The sequence below is a fragment of the Salmo salar genome, chromosome 07 (genome assembly GCF_965601325.2).
Source record: "Salmo salar chromosome 07, fSalSal1, whole genome shotgun sequence".
Lineage (NCBI taxonomy): Eukaryota > Metazoa > Chordata > Actinopteri > Salmoniformes > Salmonidae > Salmo > Salmo salar.
In genome coordinates this window covers 67,200,001-67,221,439 of record NC_138297.1, presented here as the reverse complement: position 1 = coordinate 67,221,439, position 21,439 = coordinate 67,200,001, and the positions used below count along the sequence as shown (strand labels likewise).

The window sequence follows — 21,439 nt, the reverse complement described above, 5'->3', positions numbered from 1 at the left end:
GTAGGGTTTAGGGTTAGGGGAGGGGCTAGTGGTAGGGTTTAGGGTTAGGGGAGGGGCTAGTGGTAGGGTTTAGAGTTAGGGGAGGGGCTAGTGGTAGGGTTTAGGGTTAGGGGAGGGGCTAGTGGTAGGGTTTAGGGTTAGGGGAGGGGCTAGTGGTAGGGTTTAGAGTTAGGGGAGGGGCTAGTGGGAGGGTTTAGGGTTACGGGAGGGACTAGTGGTAGGGTTTAGGGTTAAGGGAGGGGCTAGTGGTAGGGTTTAGGGTTAGGGGAGGGGCTAGTGGTAGGGTTTAGGGTTAGGGGAGGGGCTAGTGGTAGGGTTTAGGGTTAGGGGAGGGGCTAATAGTAGGGTTTAGGGTTAAGGGAGGGGCTAGTGGTAGGGTTTAGGGTTAAGGGAGGGGCTAGTGGTAGGGTTTAGGGTTAAGGGAGGGGCTAGTGGTAGGGTTTAGGGTTAGGGGAGGGGCTAGTGGTAGGGTTTAGGGTTAAGGGAGGGGCTAGTGGTAGGGTTTAGGGTTAAGGGAGGGGCTAGTGGTAGGGTTTAGGGTTAGGGGAAGGGCTAGTGGTAGGGTTTAGGGTTAGGGGTCTAATAGTAGGGTTTAGGGTTACGGGAGGGCCTAGTGGTAGGGTTTAGGGTTAAGGGAGGGGCTAGTGGTAGGGTTTAGGGTTAGGGGAGGTTCTAATAGTAGGGTTTAGGGTTAAGGGAGGGGCTAGTGGTAGGGTTTAGGGTTAGGGGAGGTTCTAATAGTAGGGTTTAGGGTTAAGGGAGGGGCTAGTGGTAGGGTTTAGGGTTAAGGGAGGGGCTAGTGGTAGGGTTTAGAGTTAAGGGAGGGGCTAGTGGTAGGCTTTAGGGTTAGGGGAGGGGCTAGTGGTAGGGTTTAGGGTTAAGGGAGGGGCTAGTGGTAGGGTTTAGAGTTAAGGGAGGGGCTAGTGGTAGGGTTTAGGGTTAGGGGAGGGGCTAGTGGTAGGGTTTAGGGTTAGGGGAGGTTCTAATAGTAGGGTTTAGGGTTAAGGGAGGGGCTAGTGGTAGGGTTTAGGGGAGGGTCTCACCTTCTCTGCTGGTTGAAGAAACAGGTGAAGGATTGGGAGCTGACCTCTTTAGTCCAGTAGTCCTCCCACCACAGAACATTGTCCTTGTTCTTCTGGTTGTCCCTCTCACATGGAGGAACGTACGAGCACTGGACAGAGAGAGAGAGAGAGAGAGAGAGAGAGAGAGAGAGAGTGTGAGAGAGAGCGAGAGGGAGGGAGAGAAAGAGCGAGAGCGAGAGGGAGGGAGATAAAGAGCGAGAGGGAGAGATGAAGGGAGGGAGAGGGAGGGAGGGAGAGAGGGAGAGGGAGGGAGAGAGAGAAGAGAGAGAGAGAGAAAGAGAAAGAGAAGAGGAGAGGAAGAGAGAGAGAGAGCGTGAAAGAGAGAGACAGGGAGTGAGAGGGAGAGAGAGAAAGAGAGAGAGAAGGGGTGAGAGAAAGGCAGATAGGGAGAGGGAGAGAGAAAGAGAGTGTTATTCAGTGCTACCAGCCATAATGTAATGCATCAAGACATATGATATGGTATCAACCACCTGGTTTCCCTGTGGTTGATACCAATCCATTGACTCCATTCCAGCCATTATTATGAGTCATGCTCCCCTCAGCAGCCTCCACACATTCAAACAGACACTATTGACATAAACAAGGCACCAAAAAGCCTACTGTGCATGCAGTTGATAGGGCTACAACAAAGGTCAACCAAGTCATCTTAAATGCAGATGTAAAAGAGACTACAACTTTCCCTTGAAGAATCCGTAAGAAGACACAACATGAGGACCGTGAGAGATACAGACACTGTCTAGAAGACACAACATGAGGACCGTGAGAGATACAGACACTGTCTAGAAGACACAACATGAGGACCGTGAGAGATACAGACACTGTCTAGAAGACACTACATGTGAGGACCGTGAGAGATACAGACACTGTCTAGAAGACACAACATGAGGACCGTGAGAGATACAGACACTGTCTAGAAGACACAGCGTGAGGACCGTGAGAGATACAGACACTGTCTAGAAGACACAACATGAGGACCGTGAGAGACACAGACACTGTCTAGAAGACACAACATGAGGACCGTGAGAGATACAGACACTGTCTAGAAGACACAACATGAGGACCGTGAGAGATACAGACACTGTCTAGAAGACACAACATGAGGACCGTGAGAGATACAGACACTGTCTAGAAGACACAACATGAGGACCGTGAGAGATACAGACACTGTCTAGAAGACACAACATGAGGACCGTGAGAGACACAGACACTGTCTAGAAGACACTACATGTGAGGACCGTGAGAGATACAGACACTGTCTAGAAGACACAACATGAGGACCGTGAGAGATACAGACACTGTCTAGAAGACACAACATGAGGACCGTGAGAGACACAGACACTGTCTAGAAGACACAACATGAGGACCGTGAGAGATACAGACACTGTCTAGAAGACACAACATGAGGACCGTGAGAGATACAGACACTGTCTAGAAGACACAACATGAGGACCGTGAGAGATACAGACACTGTCTAGAAGACACAACATGAGGACCGTGAGAGATACAGACACTGTCTAGAAGACACAACATGAGGACCGTGAGAGATACAGACACTGTCTAGAAGACACAACATGTGAGGACCGTGAGAGATACAGACACTGTCTAGAAGACACAACATGTGAGGACCGTGAGAGATACAGACACTGTCTAGAAGACACAACATGAGGACCGTGAGAGATACAGACACTGTCTAGAAGACACAACATGAGGACCGTGAGAGATACAGACACTGTCTAGAAGACACAACATGTGAGGACCGTGAGAGATACAGACACTGTCTAGAAGACACAACATGAGGACCGTGAGAGATACAGACACTGTCTAGAAGACACAACATGTGAGGACCGTGAGAGATACAGACACTGTCTAGAAGACACAACATGAGGACCGTGAGAGATACAGACACTGTCTAGAAGACACAACATGAGGACCGTGAGAGATACAGACACTGTCTAGAAGACACAACATGTGAGGACCGTGAGAGATACAGACACTGTCTAGAAGACACAACATGAGGACCGTGAGAGATACAGACACTGTCTAGAAGACACAACATGTGAGGACCGTGAGAGACACAGACACTGTCTAGAAGACACAACATGAGGACCGTGAGAGATACAGACACTGTCTAGAAGACACAACATGAGGACCGTGAGAGATACAGACACTGTCTAGAAGACACAACATGAGGACCGTGAGAGATACAGACACTGTCTAGAAGACACAACATGAGGACCGTGAGAGACACAGACACTGTCTAGAAGACACAACATGAGGACCGTGAGAGATACAGACACTGTCTAGAAGACACTACATGTGAGGACCGTGAGAGATACAGACACTGTCTAGAAGACACAACATGAGGACCGTGAGAGATACAGACACTGTCTAGAAGACACAACATGAGGACCGTGAGAGATACAGACACTGTCTAGAAGACACAACATGAGGACCGTGAGAGACACAGACACTGTCTACATCCATCTACATCCACTCCCTGGTTGATAAAGCCCCTACAGTAATCCTCTACCCTCCATGGGAGATATAAGAAGCTTTTCTTCCGCGGCCGAGTCAAGCCGTCATTCTCCCTCAGTCTGCGTCTGAAATGACACCCTATTTCCATTATATTAGTTATATAGTTCATGACTGTTGATGAAAGCCGATAGGCCTCTGGTTGAAAGTAGACCACTACCATATAAGGACAAGGGTTCCATTTGGGAGGCAATCACAGTCTCACATCATTTTCCTCAGTCTACTATTCAGGGCATGAAGAGCCAGAGCCAGAGCTGTGGGCACTGGAACAAAACACAACTCTGGGGGTGTCTGATTGGAATCCAGTCGGAGGATAATCTTTCACCAGGGCAACAGAGTTTCCATGGAAATTCTCCGGTCGGGGCCGCGCAGTGCGAATTGGGGCAAGGGGAGTGAAGCTGGGGAGGGCCGTCGGGGTAATTCATTCTCCTGATAATGTGGTGCTGGTAGGTCGGTGGTCACCTTTACCTCTGCCATCTCCATCACATAGACCATATTGTTGGCTTTGGTGAGATATAAAGCCTGGCTGAAATGGCCCTAAATCAGGAATGAACAACACTCTAAATGGCTCTATATCAGGAATGAACACTCTAAATGGCTCTAAATCAGGAATGAACAACACTCTACATGGCTCTAAATCAGGTATGAACAACACTCTAAATGACTATATATCAGGTATGAACAACACTCTAAATGACTCTATATCAGGAATGAACAACACTCTAAATGACTATATATCAGGAATGAACAACACTCTAAATAACTCTATATCAGGTATGAACAACACTCTGAATAGCTCTATATCAGGTATGAACACTCTAAATAACTCTATATCAGGAATAATCAACACTTTAAATGGCTGTATATCAGGAATGAACAACACTACATGACTCTATATCAGGAATGAACAACACTCTAAATGACTCTATATCAGGTATGAACAACACACTAAATGACTCTATATCAGGAATGAATAACACTCTAAATGGCTCTATATCAGGAATGAACAACACTCTAAATGGCTCTAAATCAGGTATGAACAACACTCTAAATGACTCTATATCAGGAATGAACAACACTCTAAATGGCTCTATATCAGGAATGAACAACACTCTAAATGACTATATATCAGGAATGAACAACACTCTAAATAACTCTATATCAGGTATGAACAACACTCTAAATGGTTCTAAATCAGGTATGAACAACACTCTGAATAGCTCTATATCAGGTATGAACACTCTAAATAACTCTATATCAGGAATAATCAACACTTTAAATGGCTGTATATCAGGAATGAACAACACTCTAAATAATTATATATCAGGAATGAACAACACTACATGACTCTATATCAGGAAGGAACAACACTCTACATGGCTCTATATCAGGAATGAACAACACTCTAAATGGCTCTATATCAGGTATGAACAACACTCTAAATGGCTCTATATCAGGTATGAATAACACTCTAAATGACTATATCAGGTATGAACAACACTCTAAATGGCTCTATATCAGGTATGAATAACACTCTAAACGACTCTATATCAGGAATGAACAACACTCTAAATGGCTCTATATCAGGTATGAATAACACTCTAAATGACTCTATATCAGGTATGAATAACACTCTAAATGACTCTATATCAGGTATGAACAACACTCTAAATGGCTCTATATCAGGAATGAACAACACTCTAAATAACTCTATATCAGGAATGAACAGGTATGAACAACACTCTAAATGACTCTATATCAGGTATGAACAACACTCTAAATGGCTCTATATCAGGAATGAACAACACTCTAAATAACTCTATATCAGGAATGAACAGGTATGAACAACACTCTAAATGACTCTAAATCAGGTATGAACAACACTCTAAATGGCTCTATATCATGTATGAACAACACTCTAAATAACTCTATATCAGGAATGAACAGGAATGAACAACACTCTAAATGACTCTATATCAGGTATGAACAACACTCTAAATGGCTCTATATCATGTATGAACAACACTCTAAATAACTCTATATCAGGAATGAACAGGTATGAACAACACTCTAAATGACTCTAAATCAGGAATGAACAACACTCTAAATGGCTCTATATCATGTATGAACAACACTCTAAATAACTCTATATCAGGAATGAACAGGAATGAACAACACTACATGACTCTATATCAGGTATGAACAGGTATGAACAGCACACTTTCTCTTTCACACATTAGACAGACTATACCGCTAACAAGGACCGCGCCCCATCCCACTCCTTCTCGGTGGCCGACGTGAGTAAGACATTTAAACGTGTTAACCCCCGCAAGGCAATCGCCATCACACTGCACACTGCCCTTTCCCATCTGGACAAGAGGAATACCTATGTAAGAATGCTGTTCATTGACTACAGCTCAGCATTCAACACCATAGTACCCTCCAAACCCTCCAAACTTCCTGACGGGCCGTCCCCAGGTGGTGAAAGTAGGAAACAACATCTCCACTTCACTGATCCTCAACACTGGGCCCCCACAAGGGTGTGTGCTCAGCATCCTCCTGTATTCCCTGTTCACCCATGACTGCGTGGCCATGCACGCCTCCAACTCAATCATCAAGTTTGCAGACGACACAACAGTAGTGGGCTTGACTACCAACAACGATGAGACAGCCTACAGGGAGGTGAGGGCACTCGGAGTGTGGTGTCAGGAAAATAACCTCTCGCACAAAGTCAACAAAACAAAGGAGATGATCGTGGACTTCAGGAAACAGCAGAGGGAGCAGCCCCCTATCCACATCGAAGGGACAGCAGTGGAGAAAGTGGAAAGTTTTGTTCCTTGGGAAACACATCACGGACAAACTGAAATGGTCCACCCACACAGACAGTGTGGTGAAGAAGGAACAACAGTGCCTCATCAACCTCAGGAGGCTGAAAAAATGTGGCTTGTCACCTAAAACCCTGACAAACTTTTACAGATGCACAATCAAGAGCATCCTGTCGGATGCTGTATCACTACCTGGTACGGCAACTGCACCGCCCTGAACCGAAAGGCTCTCCAGAGCCATCATGTGCATTAATATGGAGTTGGTCCCCCTTTTGCTGCTATAACAGCCTCCACACTTCTGGCAAGGCTTTCCACTAGATGTTGGAACATTGCTGCTATAACAGTCTCCACTCTTCTGGGAAGGCTTTCCACTAGATGTTGGAACATTGCTGCTATAACAGCCTCCACTCTTCTGGGAAGGCTTTCCACTAGATGTTGGAACATTGCTGCTATAACAGTCTCCACTCTTCTGGGAAGGCTTTCCATTAGATGTTGGAACATTGCTACGGGGACTTACTTCCAATAAGCCACAAGAGCATTAGTGAGGTCGGGCACTGATGTTGGGCGATTAGGCCTGACTCGCAGTCGCGTTCCAATTCATCCCAAAGGTGTTCGATGGGGTTGAGGTCAGGGCTCTGCGCAGGCCAGTCAAGTTCTTGTGTGCTCGATTTTATACACCTATCAGCAACGGGTGTGGCTGAAATAGCTAAATCCACTAATTTGCAGGGGTGTCCACATACTTCTGTATATATAGTACAGAAAGAACATCTTAGCATAAGGGTTTTCACCAATGTTAACACAGTAATAGCATGGCCAAATAGAGAGATATTTAAAGAGTGGTTAAATAAAGAACTAAAGCCTTGAGCGAGGGGAATATCCCATACCAGGAAGATGATCTGGTCGCTCTGGTCAATGTGCTGCTGATGCTGGCCACAAACTGATGCTGGCCACAAACCTCATGGTTTTAATCTGACTTTAACATCTCACTGGGATTGGAGCCAGTTTCAGATTTACAGAAGCTAAAACCTTTAGGATAACCCATCAATGAAAAACGCTGCAGGATGGAATGCAAACTGTCATAATGTGTAATAGGAATCTAACTGTCGTGTTCCCCAAAATGAAAAGAACTGAAACAGAAACGTTGGTTCAGTCAAATTGCCCACGAGCATTGATGTGTCATGTGTTTCAGCCACATTAGAATGACCATGTTTCTATCTCTGTACATGAACTAGAAATAACCAGACATGACCTGGAAAATTACATAAAGAGACGAGCACAAGGGATTACGTGTGTGTGTGTGTGTGTGTGTGTGTGTGTGTGTGTGTGTGTGTGTGTGTGTGTGTGTGTGTGTGTGTGTGTGTGTGTGTGTGTGTGTACATGGATCTATATGTGTGGTTTATGACGGATCGTGATCAAGAGGATAAGAGAGTTGGGGGGGAATGAGATCAGAGATGATGTACTGTAACTGTCCCCATAGACAGCAATGCCATGAGATCAGAGATGATGTACTGTAACTGTCCCCATAGACAGCAATGCCATGAGATCAGAGATGATGTACTGGTACTGTCCCCATAGACAGCAATGCCATGAGATCAGAGATGATGTACTGGTACTGTCCCCATAGACAGCAATGCCATGAGATCAGAGATGATGTACTGTAACTGTCCCCATAGACAGCAATGCCATGAGATCAGAGATGATGTACTGTAACTGTCCCCATAGACAGCAATGCCATGAGATCAGAGATGATGTACTGTAACTGTCCCCATAGACAGCAATGCCATGAGATCAGAGATGATGTACTGTAACTGTCCCCATAGACAGCAATGCCATGAGATCAGAGATGATGTACTATAACTGTCCCCATAGACAGCAATGCCATGAGATCAGAGATGATGTACTGGTACTGTCCCCATAGACAGCAATGCCATGAGATCAGAGATGATGTACTGGTACTGTCCCCATAGACAGCAATGCCATGAGATCAGAGATGATGTACTGGTACTGTCCCCAGAGACAGCAATGCCATGAGATCAGAGATGACGTACTGTCATCCACAGGGAGCAGCTCGTCATCCACAGGGAGCAGCTCGTCATCCACAGGGAGCAGCTCCTCATCCACAGGGAGCAGCACCTCATCCACAGGGAGCAGCACATCATCCACAGGGAGCAGCGCATCATCCACAGGGAGCAGCTCGTCATCCACAGGGAGCAGCGCCTCATCCACAGGGAGCAGTGCCTCATCCACAGGGAGCAGCACCTCATCCACAGGGAGCAGCGCCTCATCCACAGGGAGCAGCACCTCATCCACAGGGAGCAGCACCTCATCCACAGGGAGCAGCTCGTCATCCACAGGGAGCAGCTCCTCATCCACAGGGAGCAGCACCTCATCCACAGGGAGCAGCTCGTCATCCACAGGGAGCAGCTCGTCATCCACAGGGAGCAGCGCGTCATCCACAGGGAGCAGCTCCTCATCCACAGGGAGCAGCTCGTCATCCATAAACATGGCAGACATTTGATTCATACAAAATGTTAGTATCTTCAGTTGTGAGTGATGACAAAAAAATTGGCTTCAGTGACAATTATTTGAATAATTAAATTGATTTTTTTGTGCACAAAGGTTATGACTAAAGTGTCTTATTACGAATTTTCTAATCTGCCTAAGGTAGCCTAACGGTTAGAGCGTTGGGCCAGTAACCAAAAGGTTGCTGGGCCAAATCCCCAAGCTGACAAGGTAAAACTCTGTTGTTCTCCACCAAAGCAAGGCAGTTAACCCCTGGGTGCTGTGGATGTTGATTAAGGCAGCCTGCCGCACCTCTCTGATTCAGAGGGGTTGGGTTAAATGAGGAAGACACATTTCAGAAGAGGATATTTCATTGTACAACTGACTGGGTACCCCCCTTTTCTAACTTAGGACAGTGGCTAGATTATATTAGCAGCTAATGCGTTAGCGCTACAACCCATTAGTCAGCTATCTACACACTACAGTATGAAGCTGAAAGGTTGAATAGGTCAGACGCGGCGCCAGAAGGAATTTCACTGGGAAAGGGAAAGGGGGGATACCTAGTCAGCTGTACAAGACCTCCTATAATTCAACGTGTTTACAGTAGTAAAGACTATAGGCAGCCAGTGAGTTTCATGGGGAAGCTTACAATTTATCCTAACATTTCTGAATATTTATATATGCACATTTTTGTGGAATAGTTTAATTTCAATAATAAACGTTTTTCATTTCTCAAAATTATTGTCACGTGGTTAATCATAAAAATCTGAAGTCAAAGGACAAAAATCTACAAGTTCAAATTCAACTAATGCGAGATTACCAACCGCTGCCTTATGGACACACTGATACACCGTGATCCACTGGCAGCTAAAGAAACGACAGCATAGAACTCAGAGATAGCCTATAGGCCAATGCAGCAGTAGTCCTGTACCTTCATCATCAACTAAGTCAAATACATAGGCCTAAAGACTACAAATAAAACATATCCTGATGAAAAATTCTGGTTCTTTCAATCACATTCATCTCTCTTCTCCGCCTGTCTGCCTCCCTTTCTACTTGTCTTGACTTGAGCTTATTACTAGTGAAATTCAACATTGTTTCAGAGTTTCCTGCGCCAGTGAGCTCTGGACAGGAAGCTGTTTTTTATGACGTTTCCCCTGGCTATACTGTATGGAATCATCAGATCATGATATTTTGCTCTTTCGCATCAAGGCTTGGTGATTATCGAGGCCGGGAGTGTTGGAAAGATTTTTCAAATACTGAGCAATGGACGGTAGAAAAACAGACTTTGTTGACTTGTATGAGGTGAAGAAAACATTTAAAATGGACGGTAGAAAAACAGACTTTGTTGACTTGTATGAGGTGAAGAAAACATTTAAAATGGACGGTAGAAAAACAGACTTTGTTGACTTGTATGAGGTGAAGAAAACATTTTGTGGTGTACGTGGCGAGTTAAGACAATCAGGAATAAGACATTGTCAAATGGTCATTTTCCTACATATGCAGGCATGCTGGAGACGCACCAGATCTCCATTTCTCAAATCACAAGTGTGTTTGGGAAGCCCGCAATTTGGGTAGTGCTCATGGTAATAGGTCTAGCTGACTGACTTGCAGCTGTCAGGGAAAAGGGTCTAAAATATGAGAAAAGAGTATAATTTAACATGTTGCATCAAGAGGAAGGGGAGGGAGGGAGGTTGTGGCCAAGATATTTGTATTTGCTATTTTTATTTAAATAAAGGTTAAGCGTGTGAGAGGGAGGGAGACTGAAAGAGAGAGAGAGTGACACATGACTTTATCAGAGTTCGGTGAGGTAAGTCCTGGTGACTGACTGCCTTATCTTAGTTCTGTCTTTGTTCTGATCAGTTTCACTCAGAATAATATCAATCATTCTGGGCCCAGTGACAGGACCATCTATGTTCTGTTACTCCAGGCGAGAAAATGAATATATTGGTTGACAAGCTATGATGGGCAAATGTCCTTTTCTAACAACCAGAAACAAGCTATAAAAGAAGGAAGAGAAAAGATATCCTCAGTTATCTGATTTTAAGTTGAGGAAAGTATAACGCACCACCGGAGAAATAACCCACTGGGCACAGACGTCAATTCAACCTTTATTCCACATTGTTTCAACATCATTTCAGAAACAACATTGATTCAACCAGTGTGTGCCCAGTGAGAAATGAGCATCAAACCACATCAAATCAAATGTTATTGGTCACATACACATGGATAGCAGATGTTAATGTGAGTGTAGCGAAATGCTTGTGCTTCTAGTTCCGACAGTGCAGTAATATCTAACAAGTAATCTAACAATTCCACAACAACTACCTAATACACATCTAATGGGAAGGAATAAAACTACGTACATATAAATATATGGATGAGCGATGGCCGAGCGGCATAGGCAAGATGCAATAGATGATATAAAATACAGTATATACATATGAGATTAATAATGTGAGATATGTAAACATTATTAAAGTGGCATTATTAAAGTGACTAGTGATTCAATTATTAAAGTGGCCAATGATTTCAAGTCTGTATGTAGGCAGCAGCCACTCAATGTTAGTGATGGCTGTTTAACAGTCTGATGGCCTTGAAATAGAAGCTGTTTTTCAGTCTCTCGGTCCCAGCTTTGATGCACCTGTACTGACCTCGCCTTCTGGGTGGTAGCGGGTTGAACAGGCAGCGGCTGTAACAGGTGTCGTAATGAGTGGACCAAGGTGCAGCGGGAAAATGTATACTCATCTTCTTTAATTGTTATAAAAGAAGGAAAAACAAACAAAACACGTATACAAAACACAACGACCGACACTAACAGTCCTATCAGGTGCATAGACACTAAACAGGAGACAACTACCCACAATTCCCATTACCAAAACACCCCTATACATAGGACCTTCAATCAGAGGCAACGAGGAACAGCTGCCTCCAATTGAAGGCCAAATCAATAAACTAAACATAGAACTAGAAAGACTAGAACATAGAAATATTCTAACATAGAACATAAACCAAAACCCTGGAACACTGTAATCAAACACCCCTCTACAAAACACATAGCCCAACAAACCCCGAAACACTCTAAACAAATACCCCCTGCCACGTCCTGACCAAACTAATATAACAAATAACCCCTTTACTGGTCAGGACGTGACAGTACCCCCCCCCCCCCCCCCCCCCAAAAGGTGCAGACCCCGGATGCACCTCACACAAAAAACACAAAAAGAACCCCCCAAAAAATATGAAATAATCCCAACTAAAGGGAGGGAAGGGAGGGTGGCCACCATCACCGACGGTTCTTGTGCTACACCCCCCCTCCCCAACCCACCTACTATGGAGGTGGTTCAGGCTCCGGCCTTACTCCCCAACCTAACCTGTCCACCCCCACTAAATATGTATTAATTGTTACCCTTCCCGAAGTCTCTGGGCTATGGCGCATCGCTGAAGACCTCGGGCTGATGTGCGTCGCTGGAGACCTCGGGCTGAAGGGCAACTCTGGCAGCGCCGATTCCGGACTGTAGTGCGACTCTCGCTGCGTCGATTCCGGACTGTAGGGCGACTCTCGCTGCGTCGATTCCAGTCTGTAGGGCGACTCTCGCTGCGTCGATTCCGGACTGTAGGGCGACTCTCGCTGCGTCAATTCCGGACTCTAGGGCGACTCTCGCTGCATCGATTCTGGACTGTGGGCCGTCTCTCTCGGCTCCGGACTGTGGGCCGTCTCTCTCGGCTCCGGACTGTGGGCCGTCTCTCTACGGGGCACTGTCGCCGGAAGCTCTGGACGGGGCACTGTCGCCGGAAGCTCTGAACGGGGCACTGTCACCGGAAGCTCTGAACGGGGCTCTGTTGCCAGAAGCTCTGGACGAGGCACTGTCGTCGGAAGCTCTGGACGGGGACCTGCGCACTGAAGGCCCGATGCGTGGGGCTGGCTTAGGACGCGCCAGACTAAGGACACGCACCACAGGGCTAGTGCGAGGAGCAGGAGCAGGACGAGCTGGACTGGGCTGACGCACTGGAGGCCTGGTGTGTGGGGCGGGTAGTGGAGGTACCAGACTGGTGACACGCACCCCAAGGCTAGTGCGAGGAGCGGGAACAGGACGTACTAGACTGGGCTGACGCACTGGAGGCCTGGTGCGTGGTGCTGGCTTTGGAGACGCCAGACTGGAGACACGCACCTCAGGGCTAGTACGAGGAGCAGGAACTGGATACACCGGGCCATGAGTAGGCACTGGAGGTCTGGAGCACACCTCCTGCACAACCCGTCCTGGCTGGATGGTAATAGCAGCCCTGCACGAGCGGAGTGCTGGCACAGGGCGAACTGGGCTGTGCAGAGGCCTGATGGTTGCCGTGCGTAGAGCAGGCGTAGGGTAGCCTGGACCTAGGAGGCGCACCAGTGGCCAGATGCGCTGCGCAGGCATCCTCCTTCCAGGCTGGATGCCCACTCTAGCACGGCACTTGCGAGGGGCTGGGATCGCTCGCACCGGACTGTGCGTGCGCATGGGCGAGATCGTGCGCACTTCTGCATACTCCGGCGCTCTCCACTCCATATGCTCCCCATAATAAGCACGGGGAGTTGGCTTAGGGCTCGCCCTTGGCACAGCCAAACTACCCGTGTGCCCCCCCACAAAAACGTTCTTGGGGGTGCCTCTTGTGCTTCAATCGGTGCGTATAATGCCTCATAACGGCGCCGCTCCGCCTTGGCTGCCTCTATCTCCTCCGGTGGGCGACGGTATTCACCAGCCTGGTGCCATGGTCCAGCCCCGTCCAGAATCTCCTCCCATGTCCACGATTCCCTGTAGTCCACATAATTCCTCTCCAGCTCCTTACCCCGCTGCTTGGTCTGTTTGTGGTGGGTAGTTCTGTAACGGGTGTCATAATGAGTGGACCAAGGTGCAGCGGGAAAATGTATACTCATCTTCTTTAATTGTTATAAAAGAAGGAAAAACAAACAAAACACGTATACAAAACACAACGACCGACACTAACAGTCCTATCAGGTGCATAGACACTAAACAGGAGACAACTACCCACAATTCCCATTACCAAAACACCCCTATACATAGGACCTTCAATCAGAGGCAACGAGGAACAGCTGCCTCCAATTGAAGGCCAAATCAATAAACTAAACATAGAACTAGAAAGACTAGACTAGAACATAGAAATATACTAACATAGAACATAAACCAAAGTTAGTTAGTTTGCCCCCATGATGCATTGTGCAGACTGCACCACCCTCTGGAGAGCCTTGCGGTCGTGGGCAGTGCAGTTGCCGTACCAGGCGGTGATACAGCACGACAGAATGCTGTCGATTGTGCATCTGTAAACGTTTGTCAGGGTTTTAGGTGACAAGCCACATTTCTTTGCGCCTTCTTCACCACACTGTATGTGTGGGTGGACCATTTCAGTTTGTCCGTGATGTGTACGCCGAGGAACTTAAAACTGTGGAAAGGGGGGTGCTCCCTCTGCTGTTTCCTGAAGTCCACGATCATCTCTTTTGTTTTGATGATTGAGTTGGAGGCGTGCATGGCCACGCAGTTATGGGTGAACAGGACGTATAGGAGGGGTTTGAGCATGCACCCCTGTGGGGCCCCAGTGTTGAGGATCAGCAAAGTGGAGGTGTTGTTTCCTACCTACGGCAGCCCGTCAGGGAGTCCAGGACACAATCGCGCAGGGCGGGGTTGAGACCCAGGGCCTCAAACTTAATGATGAGTTTGAGGCTCTCTCTCTCTCTCTCTCTCCTCTCTCTCTCTCTCTCTCTCTCTCAATTCATGGCTGCCAAGTGAACACTACAAACTTCCATCCAAGTTAATTTAATCAATTTAATCATTTTCAGCGGGCCATTCACTCAAGCACCCAAAGCACTTCCTTGGCAACGAATGACATAGAAAGTAGTCCTTCTGTGTTGGCCTAGATGTGTGTTCTGAAACCATGGTGATGGGCTGAGGACCTGGATCTGGCTGTTGATCTAGCTCTCTGGGCTGGCTGACACTCACTATGACCCCCCCTCTCTCTCTCTCTCTCTCTCTCTCTCTCTCTCTCTCTCTCTCAACATCATATTTTTATGCAGATTAGCATGAATAGGTGAGACAGGGAGTAAAGTGGACGCTGACAGAGAGAGAGGGAGAGAGAGAGAGAGAGAGAGAGAGAGGACAGAGAAAGAGAGAAAGAGGGGGGGTGACAGAGAAAGCCAGAGACTTAACTGAGAGAGGGATAGAGAAAGAGAGAGGGAGAGAGAGAGAGAGGGAGAGAGAGAGCTAGAGAGAGGGGAGAGAGAGAGAGAGAGACAGAATGAGAGACAGAGAGAAGGAGAGAGAGAGGGGTAGAGGGGGAGAGACAAAAACAGAGAAAGCCAGAGACTTAACTGAGAGAGGGTTAGAGAGAGAGAGGGAGAGAGAGAGCTAGAGAGAGAGGGGACAGAGAGAGAGAGACAGAGAGAGAGACAGAGAGAGGGAGAGAGAGAGAGGGGGGAGGGGGAGAGACAAAAACAGAGAAAGCCAGAGACTTAACTGAGAGAGGGTTAGAGAGAGAGGGGGAGAGAGAGAGGGGGGAGAGAGAGAGAGACAGAGAGAGAGAGACAGAGAGAGGGAGAGAGAGAGAGAGGGGGAGGGGGAGAGACAAAAACTGAGAAAGCCAGAGACTTAACTGAGAGAGGGTTAGAGAGAGAGGGGGAGAGAGAGAGGGGGGAGAGAGAGAGAGACAGAGAGAGAGAGACAGAGAGAGGGAGAGAGAGAGAGAGGGGGAGGGGGAGAGACAAAAACTGAGAAAGCCAGAGACTTGACCTGTTCTTTTTACAACTTACATGAATGCTATTGGTCAATCAGTAAAAAAATTGTGATCTTAATTTGTATGCGGATGACACTAGTATGTATGCAACTGGTCCAACTGTTGATTCAGCGTTGTCAAGGTTACAGTCTGATGTTGCAGCTGTTCAGGAAGTCCTTATTATTTAAAGCTTGTACTGAAAACAGGCACAACTAAATACATGCTGTTTTCAAAGTCTAGTAGAAGTATCTCTGGCGGGTTACATCTTCACTCCTTCAATGGTTCTGTAATTGAACAAAGTCCCTGCATACAAATACCTTGACATTTAGATGGACAATGTCTCCTTCATCCCCTGTTCTCTCTCTAGGCCTGGCTCCTTCATCCCCTGTTCTCTCTCTAGGCCTGTCTCCTCCATCCCCCTGTTCTCTCTCTAGGCCTGTCTCCTCCATCCCCATGTTCTCTCTCTAGGCCTGTCTCCTCCATCCCCCTGTTCTCTCTCTAGGCCTGTCTCCTCCATCCCCCTGTTCTCTCTCTAGGCCTGGCTCCTCCCCCTGTTCTCTCTCTAGGCCTGTCTCCTCCATCCCCTGTTCTCTCTCTAGGCCTGTCTCCTCATCCCCTGTTCTCTCTCTAGGCCTGCTCCTCATCCATGTTCTCTCTCTAGGCCTGGCTCCTCCATCCCCTGTTCTCTCTCTAGGCCTGTCTCCTCCATCCCCTGTTCTCTCTCTAGGCCTGGCTCCTCCATCCCCTGTTCTCTCTCTAGGCCTGGCTCCTCCATCCCCTGTTCTCTCTCTAGGCCTGTCTCCTCCATCCCCTGTTCTCTCTCTAGGCCTGGCTCCTCCATCCCCTGTTCTCTCTCTAGGCCTGTCTCCTCCATCCCCTGTTCTCTCTCTAGGCCTGGCTCCTCCATCCCCCTGTTCTCTCTCTAGGCCTGGCTCCTCCATCCCCTGTTCTCTCTCTAGGCCTGGCTCCTCCATCCCCTGTTCTCTCTCTAGGCCTGGCTCCTCCATCCCCTGTTCTCTCTCTAGGCCTGGCTCCTCCATCCCCTGTTCTCTCTCTAGGCCTGGCTCCTCCATCCCCCTGTTCTCTCTCTAGGCCTGTCTCCTCCATCCCCCTGTTCTCTCTCTAGGCCTGGCTCCTCCATCCCCCTGTTCTCTCTCTAGGCCTGTCTCCTCCATCCCCTGTTCTCTCTCTAGGCCTGGCTCCTCCATCCCCCTGTTCTCTCTCTAGGCCTGGCTCCTCCATCCCCCTGTTCTCTCTCTAGGCCTGGCTCCTCCATCCCCCTGTTCTCTCTCTAGGCCTGGCTCCTCCATCCCCCTGTTCTCTCTCTAGGCCTGTCTCCTCCATCCCCTGTTCTCTCTCTAGGCCTGCTCCTCCATCCCCTGTTCTCTCTCTAGGCCTGTCTCCTCCATCCCCTGTTCTCTCTCTAGGCCTGGCTCCTCCATCCCCTGTTCTCTCTCTAGGCCTGGCTCCTCCATCCCCCTGTTCTCTCTCTAGGCCTGGCTCCTCCATCCCCTGTTCTCTCTCTAGGCCTGTCTCCTCCATCCCCTGTTCTCTCTCTAGGCCTGTCTCCTCCATCCCCCTGTTCTCTCTCTAGGCCTGGCTCCTCCATCCCCTGTTCTCTCTCTAGGCCTGTCTCCTCCATCCCCTGTTCTCTCTCTAGGCCTGTCTCCTCCATCCCCTGTTCTCTCTCTAGGCCTGTCTCCTCCATCCCCTGTTCTCTCTCTAGGCCTGTCTCCTCCATCCCCCTGTTCTCTCTCTAGGCCTGTCTCCTCCATCCCCATGTTCTCTCTCTAGGCCTGTCTCCTCCATCCCCCTGTTCTCTCTCTAGGCCTGTCTCCTCCATCCCCTGTTCTCTCTCTAGGCCTGGCTCCTCCATCCCCTGTTCTCTCTCTAGGCCTGGCTCCTCCATCCCCCTGTTCTCTCTCTAGGCCTGTCTCCTCCATCCCCCTGTTCTCTCTCTAGGCCTGGCTCCTCCATCCCCCTGTTCTCTCTCTAGACCTGGCTCCTCCATCCCCCTGTTCTCTCTCTAGGCCTGGCTCCTCCATCCCCCTGTTCTCTCTCTAGGCCTGTCTCCTCCATCCCCCTGTTCTCTCTCTAGGCCTGTCTCCTCCATCCCCCTGTTCTCTCTCTAGGCCTGTCTCCTCCATCCCCCTGTTCTCTCTCTAGGCCTGTCTCCTCCATCCCATGTTCTCTCTCTAGGCCTGGCTCCTCCATCCCCCTGTTCTCTCTCTCGCTCTCTCTGTCTGTCCTCCTGAGACTGGATTAATGTGACAGAGATGAATCAGCAAGTCCTGAGTTGTGTCCTGACTCCTATGTGTCTCTCTCTCTCTCACCGCACCCCCCGCGTGCGCCTCGCGCCTCGCGCACACACACACACACACACACACACACACACACACACACACACACACACACACACACACACACACACACACACACACACACACACCCCCCCCCCTCCTGACTCCTGTGTGTCCCATTCTACCAGCCAGGGAGGAACAGATCAGGAACTAGGGCAGTTTCCCAGTCCCTGCCAATGAACAACATCCCCACAGCACCATCATGCTTCACTGTGGGGATTGTGTTCTTGGGGTGATGAGAGGTGTTGGGTTTGCGCCAGACATAGCGTTTTCCTTGATGGCCAAAAAAGCTCAATTTTAGTCTCATCTGACCAGAGTACCTTCTTCCATATGTTTGGGGAGTGACCAACATGCCTTTTGGCATGTCGCATTTAGCGAACAACAAACGTGTTTGCTTATTTTTTTCTTTAAGCAATGGCTTTTTTCTGGCAACTCTTCCGAAAAGCCCAGCTCTGTGGAGTGTACGGCTTAACGTGATCCTATGGACAGATACTCCAATCTCCGCTGTGGAGCTTTGCAGCTCCTTCAGGGTTATCTTTGGTCTCTTTGTTGCCTCTCTGATTAATGCTCTCCTTGCCTGGTCTGTGAGTTTTGGTGGGCGGCCCTCTCTTGGCAGGTTTGTTGTGGTGCCATATTTTTTTATAACCCAACCCTGATCTGTACTTCTCTACAACTTTGTCCCTGACCTGTTTGGAGAGCTCCTTGGTCTTCATGGTGCCGCTTGCTTGGTGGTGCCCCTTGCTTAGTGGTGTTGCAGACTCTGGGGCCTTTCATAGCAGGTGTACAGTGAGGGAAAAATGTATTTGATCCCCTGCTGATTTTGTACGTTTGCCCATTGACAAAGAAAGGATCAGTCTATAATTTTAATGGTAGGTTTATTTGAACAGTGAGAGTCAGAATAACAACAAAAATATCCAGAAAAACGCATGTCAAAAATGTTATAAATTGATTTGCATTTTAATGAGGGAAATAAGTATTTGACCCCCTCTCAATCAGAAAGATTTCTGGCTCCCAGGTGTCTTTTATACAGGTAACGAGCTGAGATTAGGACCACACTCTTAAAGGGAGTGCTCCTAATCTCAGCTTGTTACCTGTATAAAAGACACCTGTCCACAGAAGCAATCAATCAATCAGATTCCAAACTCTCCACCATGGCCAAGACCAAAGAGCTCTCCAAGGATGTCAGGGACAAGATTGTAGACCTACACAAGGCTGGAATGGGCTACAAGACCATCGCCAAGCAGCTTTGTGACAACAGAAGGTGACAACAGTTGGTGCGATTATTCGCAAATGGAAGAAACACAAAAGAACTGTCAATCTCCTTCAGCCTGGGGCTCCATGCAAGATCTCACCTCGTGGAGTTGCAATGATCATGAGAACGGTGAGGAATCAGCCCAGAACTACACGGGAGGATCTTGTCAATGATCTCAAGACAGCTGGGACCATAGTCACCAAGAAAACAATTGGTAACACAGAAGGACTGAAATCCTGCAGCGACCGCAAGGTCCCCCTGCTCAAGAATACATATACATGCCCGTCTGAAGTTTTCCAATGAACATCTGAATGATTCAGAGGACAACTGGGTGAAAGTGTTGTGGTCAGATGAGACGAAAATGGAGCTCTTTGGCATCAACTCAACTCGCCGTGTTTGGAAGAGGAGGAATGCTGCCTATGACCCCAAGAACACCATCCCCACCGTCAAACATGGAGGTGGAAACATTATGCTTTGGGGGTGTTTTTCTGCTAAGGGGACAGGACAACTTCACCGCATCAAAGGGACGATGGACGGGGCCATGTACCGTCAAATCTTGGGTGAGAACCTCCTTCCCTCAGCCAGGGCATTGAAAATGGGTCGTGGATGGGTATTCCAGCATGACAATGACCCAAAACACACGGCCAAGACAACAAAGGAGTGGCTCAAGAAGAAGCACATTAAGGTCCTGGAGTGGCCTAGCCAGTCTCCAGACCTTAATCCCATAGAAAATCTGTGGAGGGTGCTGAAGGTTCGAGTTGCCAAACGTCAGCCTCGAAACCTTAATGACTTGGAGAAGATCTGCAAAGAGAAGTGGGACAAAATCCCTCCTGAGATGTGTGCAAACCTGGTGGCCAACTACAAGAAACGTCTGACCTCTGTGATTGCCAACAAGGGTTTTGCCACCAAGTACTAAGTCATGTTTTGCAGAGGGGTCAAATACTTATTTCCCTCATTAAAATGCAAATCAATTTATAACCTTTTGACATGCGTTTTTCTGGATTTTTCTGTTGTTATTCTGTCTCTCACTGTTCAAATAAACCCACCATTAAAATTATAGACTGATCATTTCTTTGTCAGTGGACAAACGTACAAAATCAGCAGGGGATCAAATACTTTTTTCCCTCACTGTATGTGCACTCAGAGAAAAAAAGGTGCTATCTAGAACCTAAAATGGTTCTCTTTGAAGAACCCTTTTTTGTTTCCAGGTATAACCCTTTTGGTTCCAGGTGGAACCCTACTGGGTTCCATGTAGAACCCTTTCCCGAGAGAGTTCTACATGGAACCCAAAAGAGTTCTACCTGGAACCAAAAAAGGTTATCTTATTGGTACAGCTGAAGAACCCTTTTCTAAGAGTGTGAAGGTGAGAGGAGGTGGTTAGCAAGGTATTCAGGGAGGGTGTGACCAGGCCACCAGATCACCCCAGGGACAGAAGCACCCGGCTGGGCTAAAGAGAGACGCCTCTCCCTGGGAGCCCTGGAGTCTGGTGCTCCAGTCTGCTCCTTATTAGCGCTAATTAGCTCAGCTTACTCAACCACAGCGGCATAAATCAGTCATTTACCAGGCAGAGCCAGGGGGAGTCCCAAACGACACCCCTATTCCCTATATAGTGCACTACTTTCAACCAGGGCACATTAGACCTCTGGTCTAAAGTAGTGCACTATATAGGGAATAGGGTTACCATTAACCCTCAGCTGCACTATTCATTCAGTTATCGTTTTGAGAATTGGACGGATTCAATCTGTTTGATTTCTAATTGAATAACATGTCTTCTGATGACAGACAGACAGACAGACAGACAGACAGACAGACAGACAGACAGACAGACAGACAGACAGACAGACAGACAGACAGACAGACAGACAGACAGACAGACAGACAGACAGACAGACAGACAGACAGACAGGAATGGGGCCCTTGCAGAAGGAAGTTAAGAAAGGCTACATTTTAAATGGGTCCCTATTCCCTATAGAGAATAGTAGGGTTCCATATTAGACACACATACAGTATGTTTAGGAGGCTTTATCTGAACATGAGGAGAGTAGCTAGTCCTGTTTAAATAACAAGCTGGATCAACAGCGGGCCTGGACACTCAGAACCGACTATACACCATCGAGCCTCCTGAGG

General features: G+C 47.9%; 1 protein-coding gene across 1 annotated transcript in view; it reads right to left on the bottom strand.

The window, feature by feature from the left end:
* LOC106576474 (calcium-activated potassium channel subunit beta-4) overlaps positions 1–21,439 on the bottom strand; it is a 58,952-nt gene that overhangs the window by 7,152 nt on the left and 30,361 nt on the right. The window contains exon 2 of the mRNA XM_082977995.1: positions 1,044–1,171. Within this exon, the coding sequence (XP_082834121.1) occupies positions 1,044–1,171 (128 nt within the window). The remainder of the gene's footprint in view (positions 1–1,043; positions 1,172–21,439) is intronic.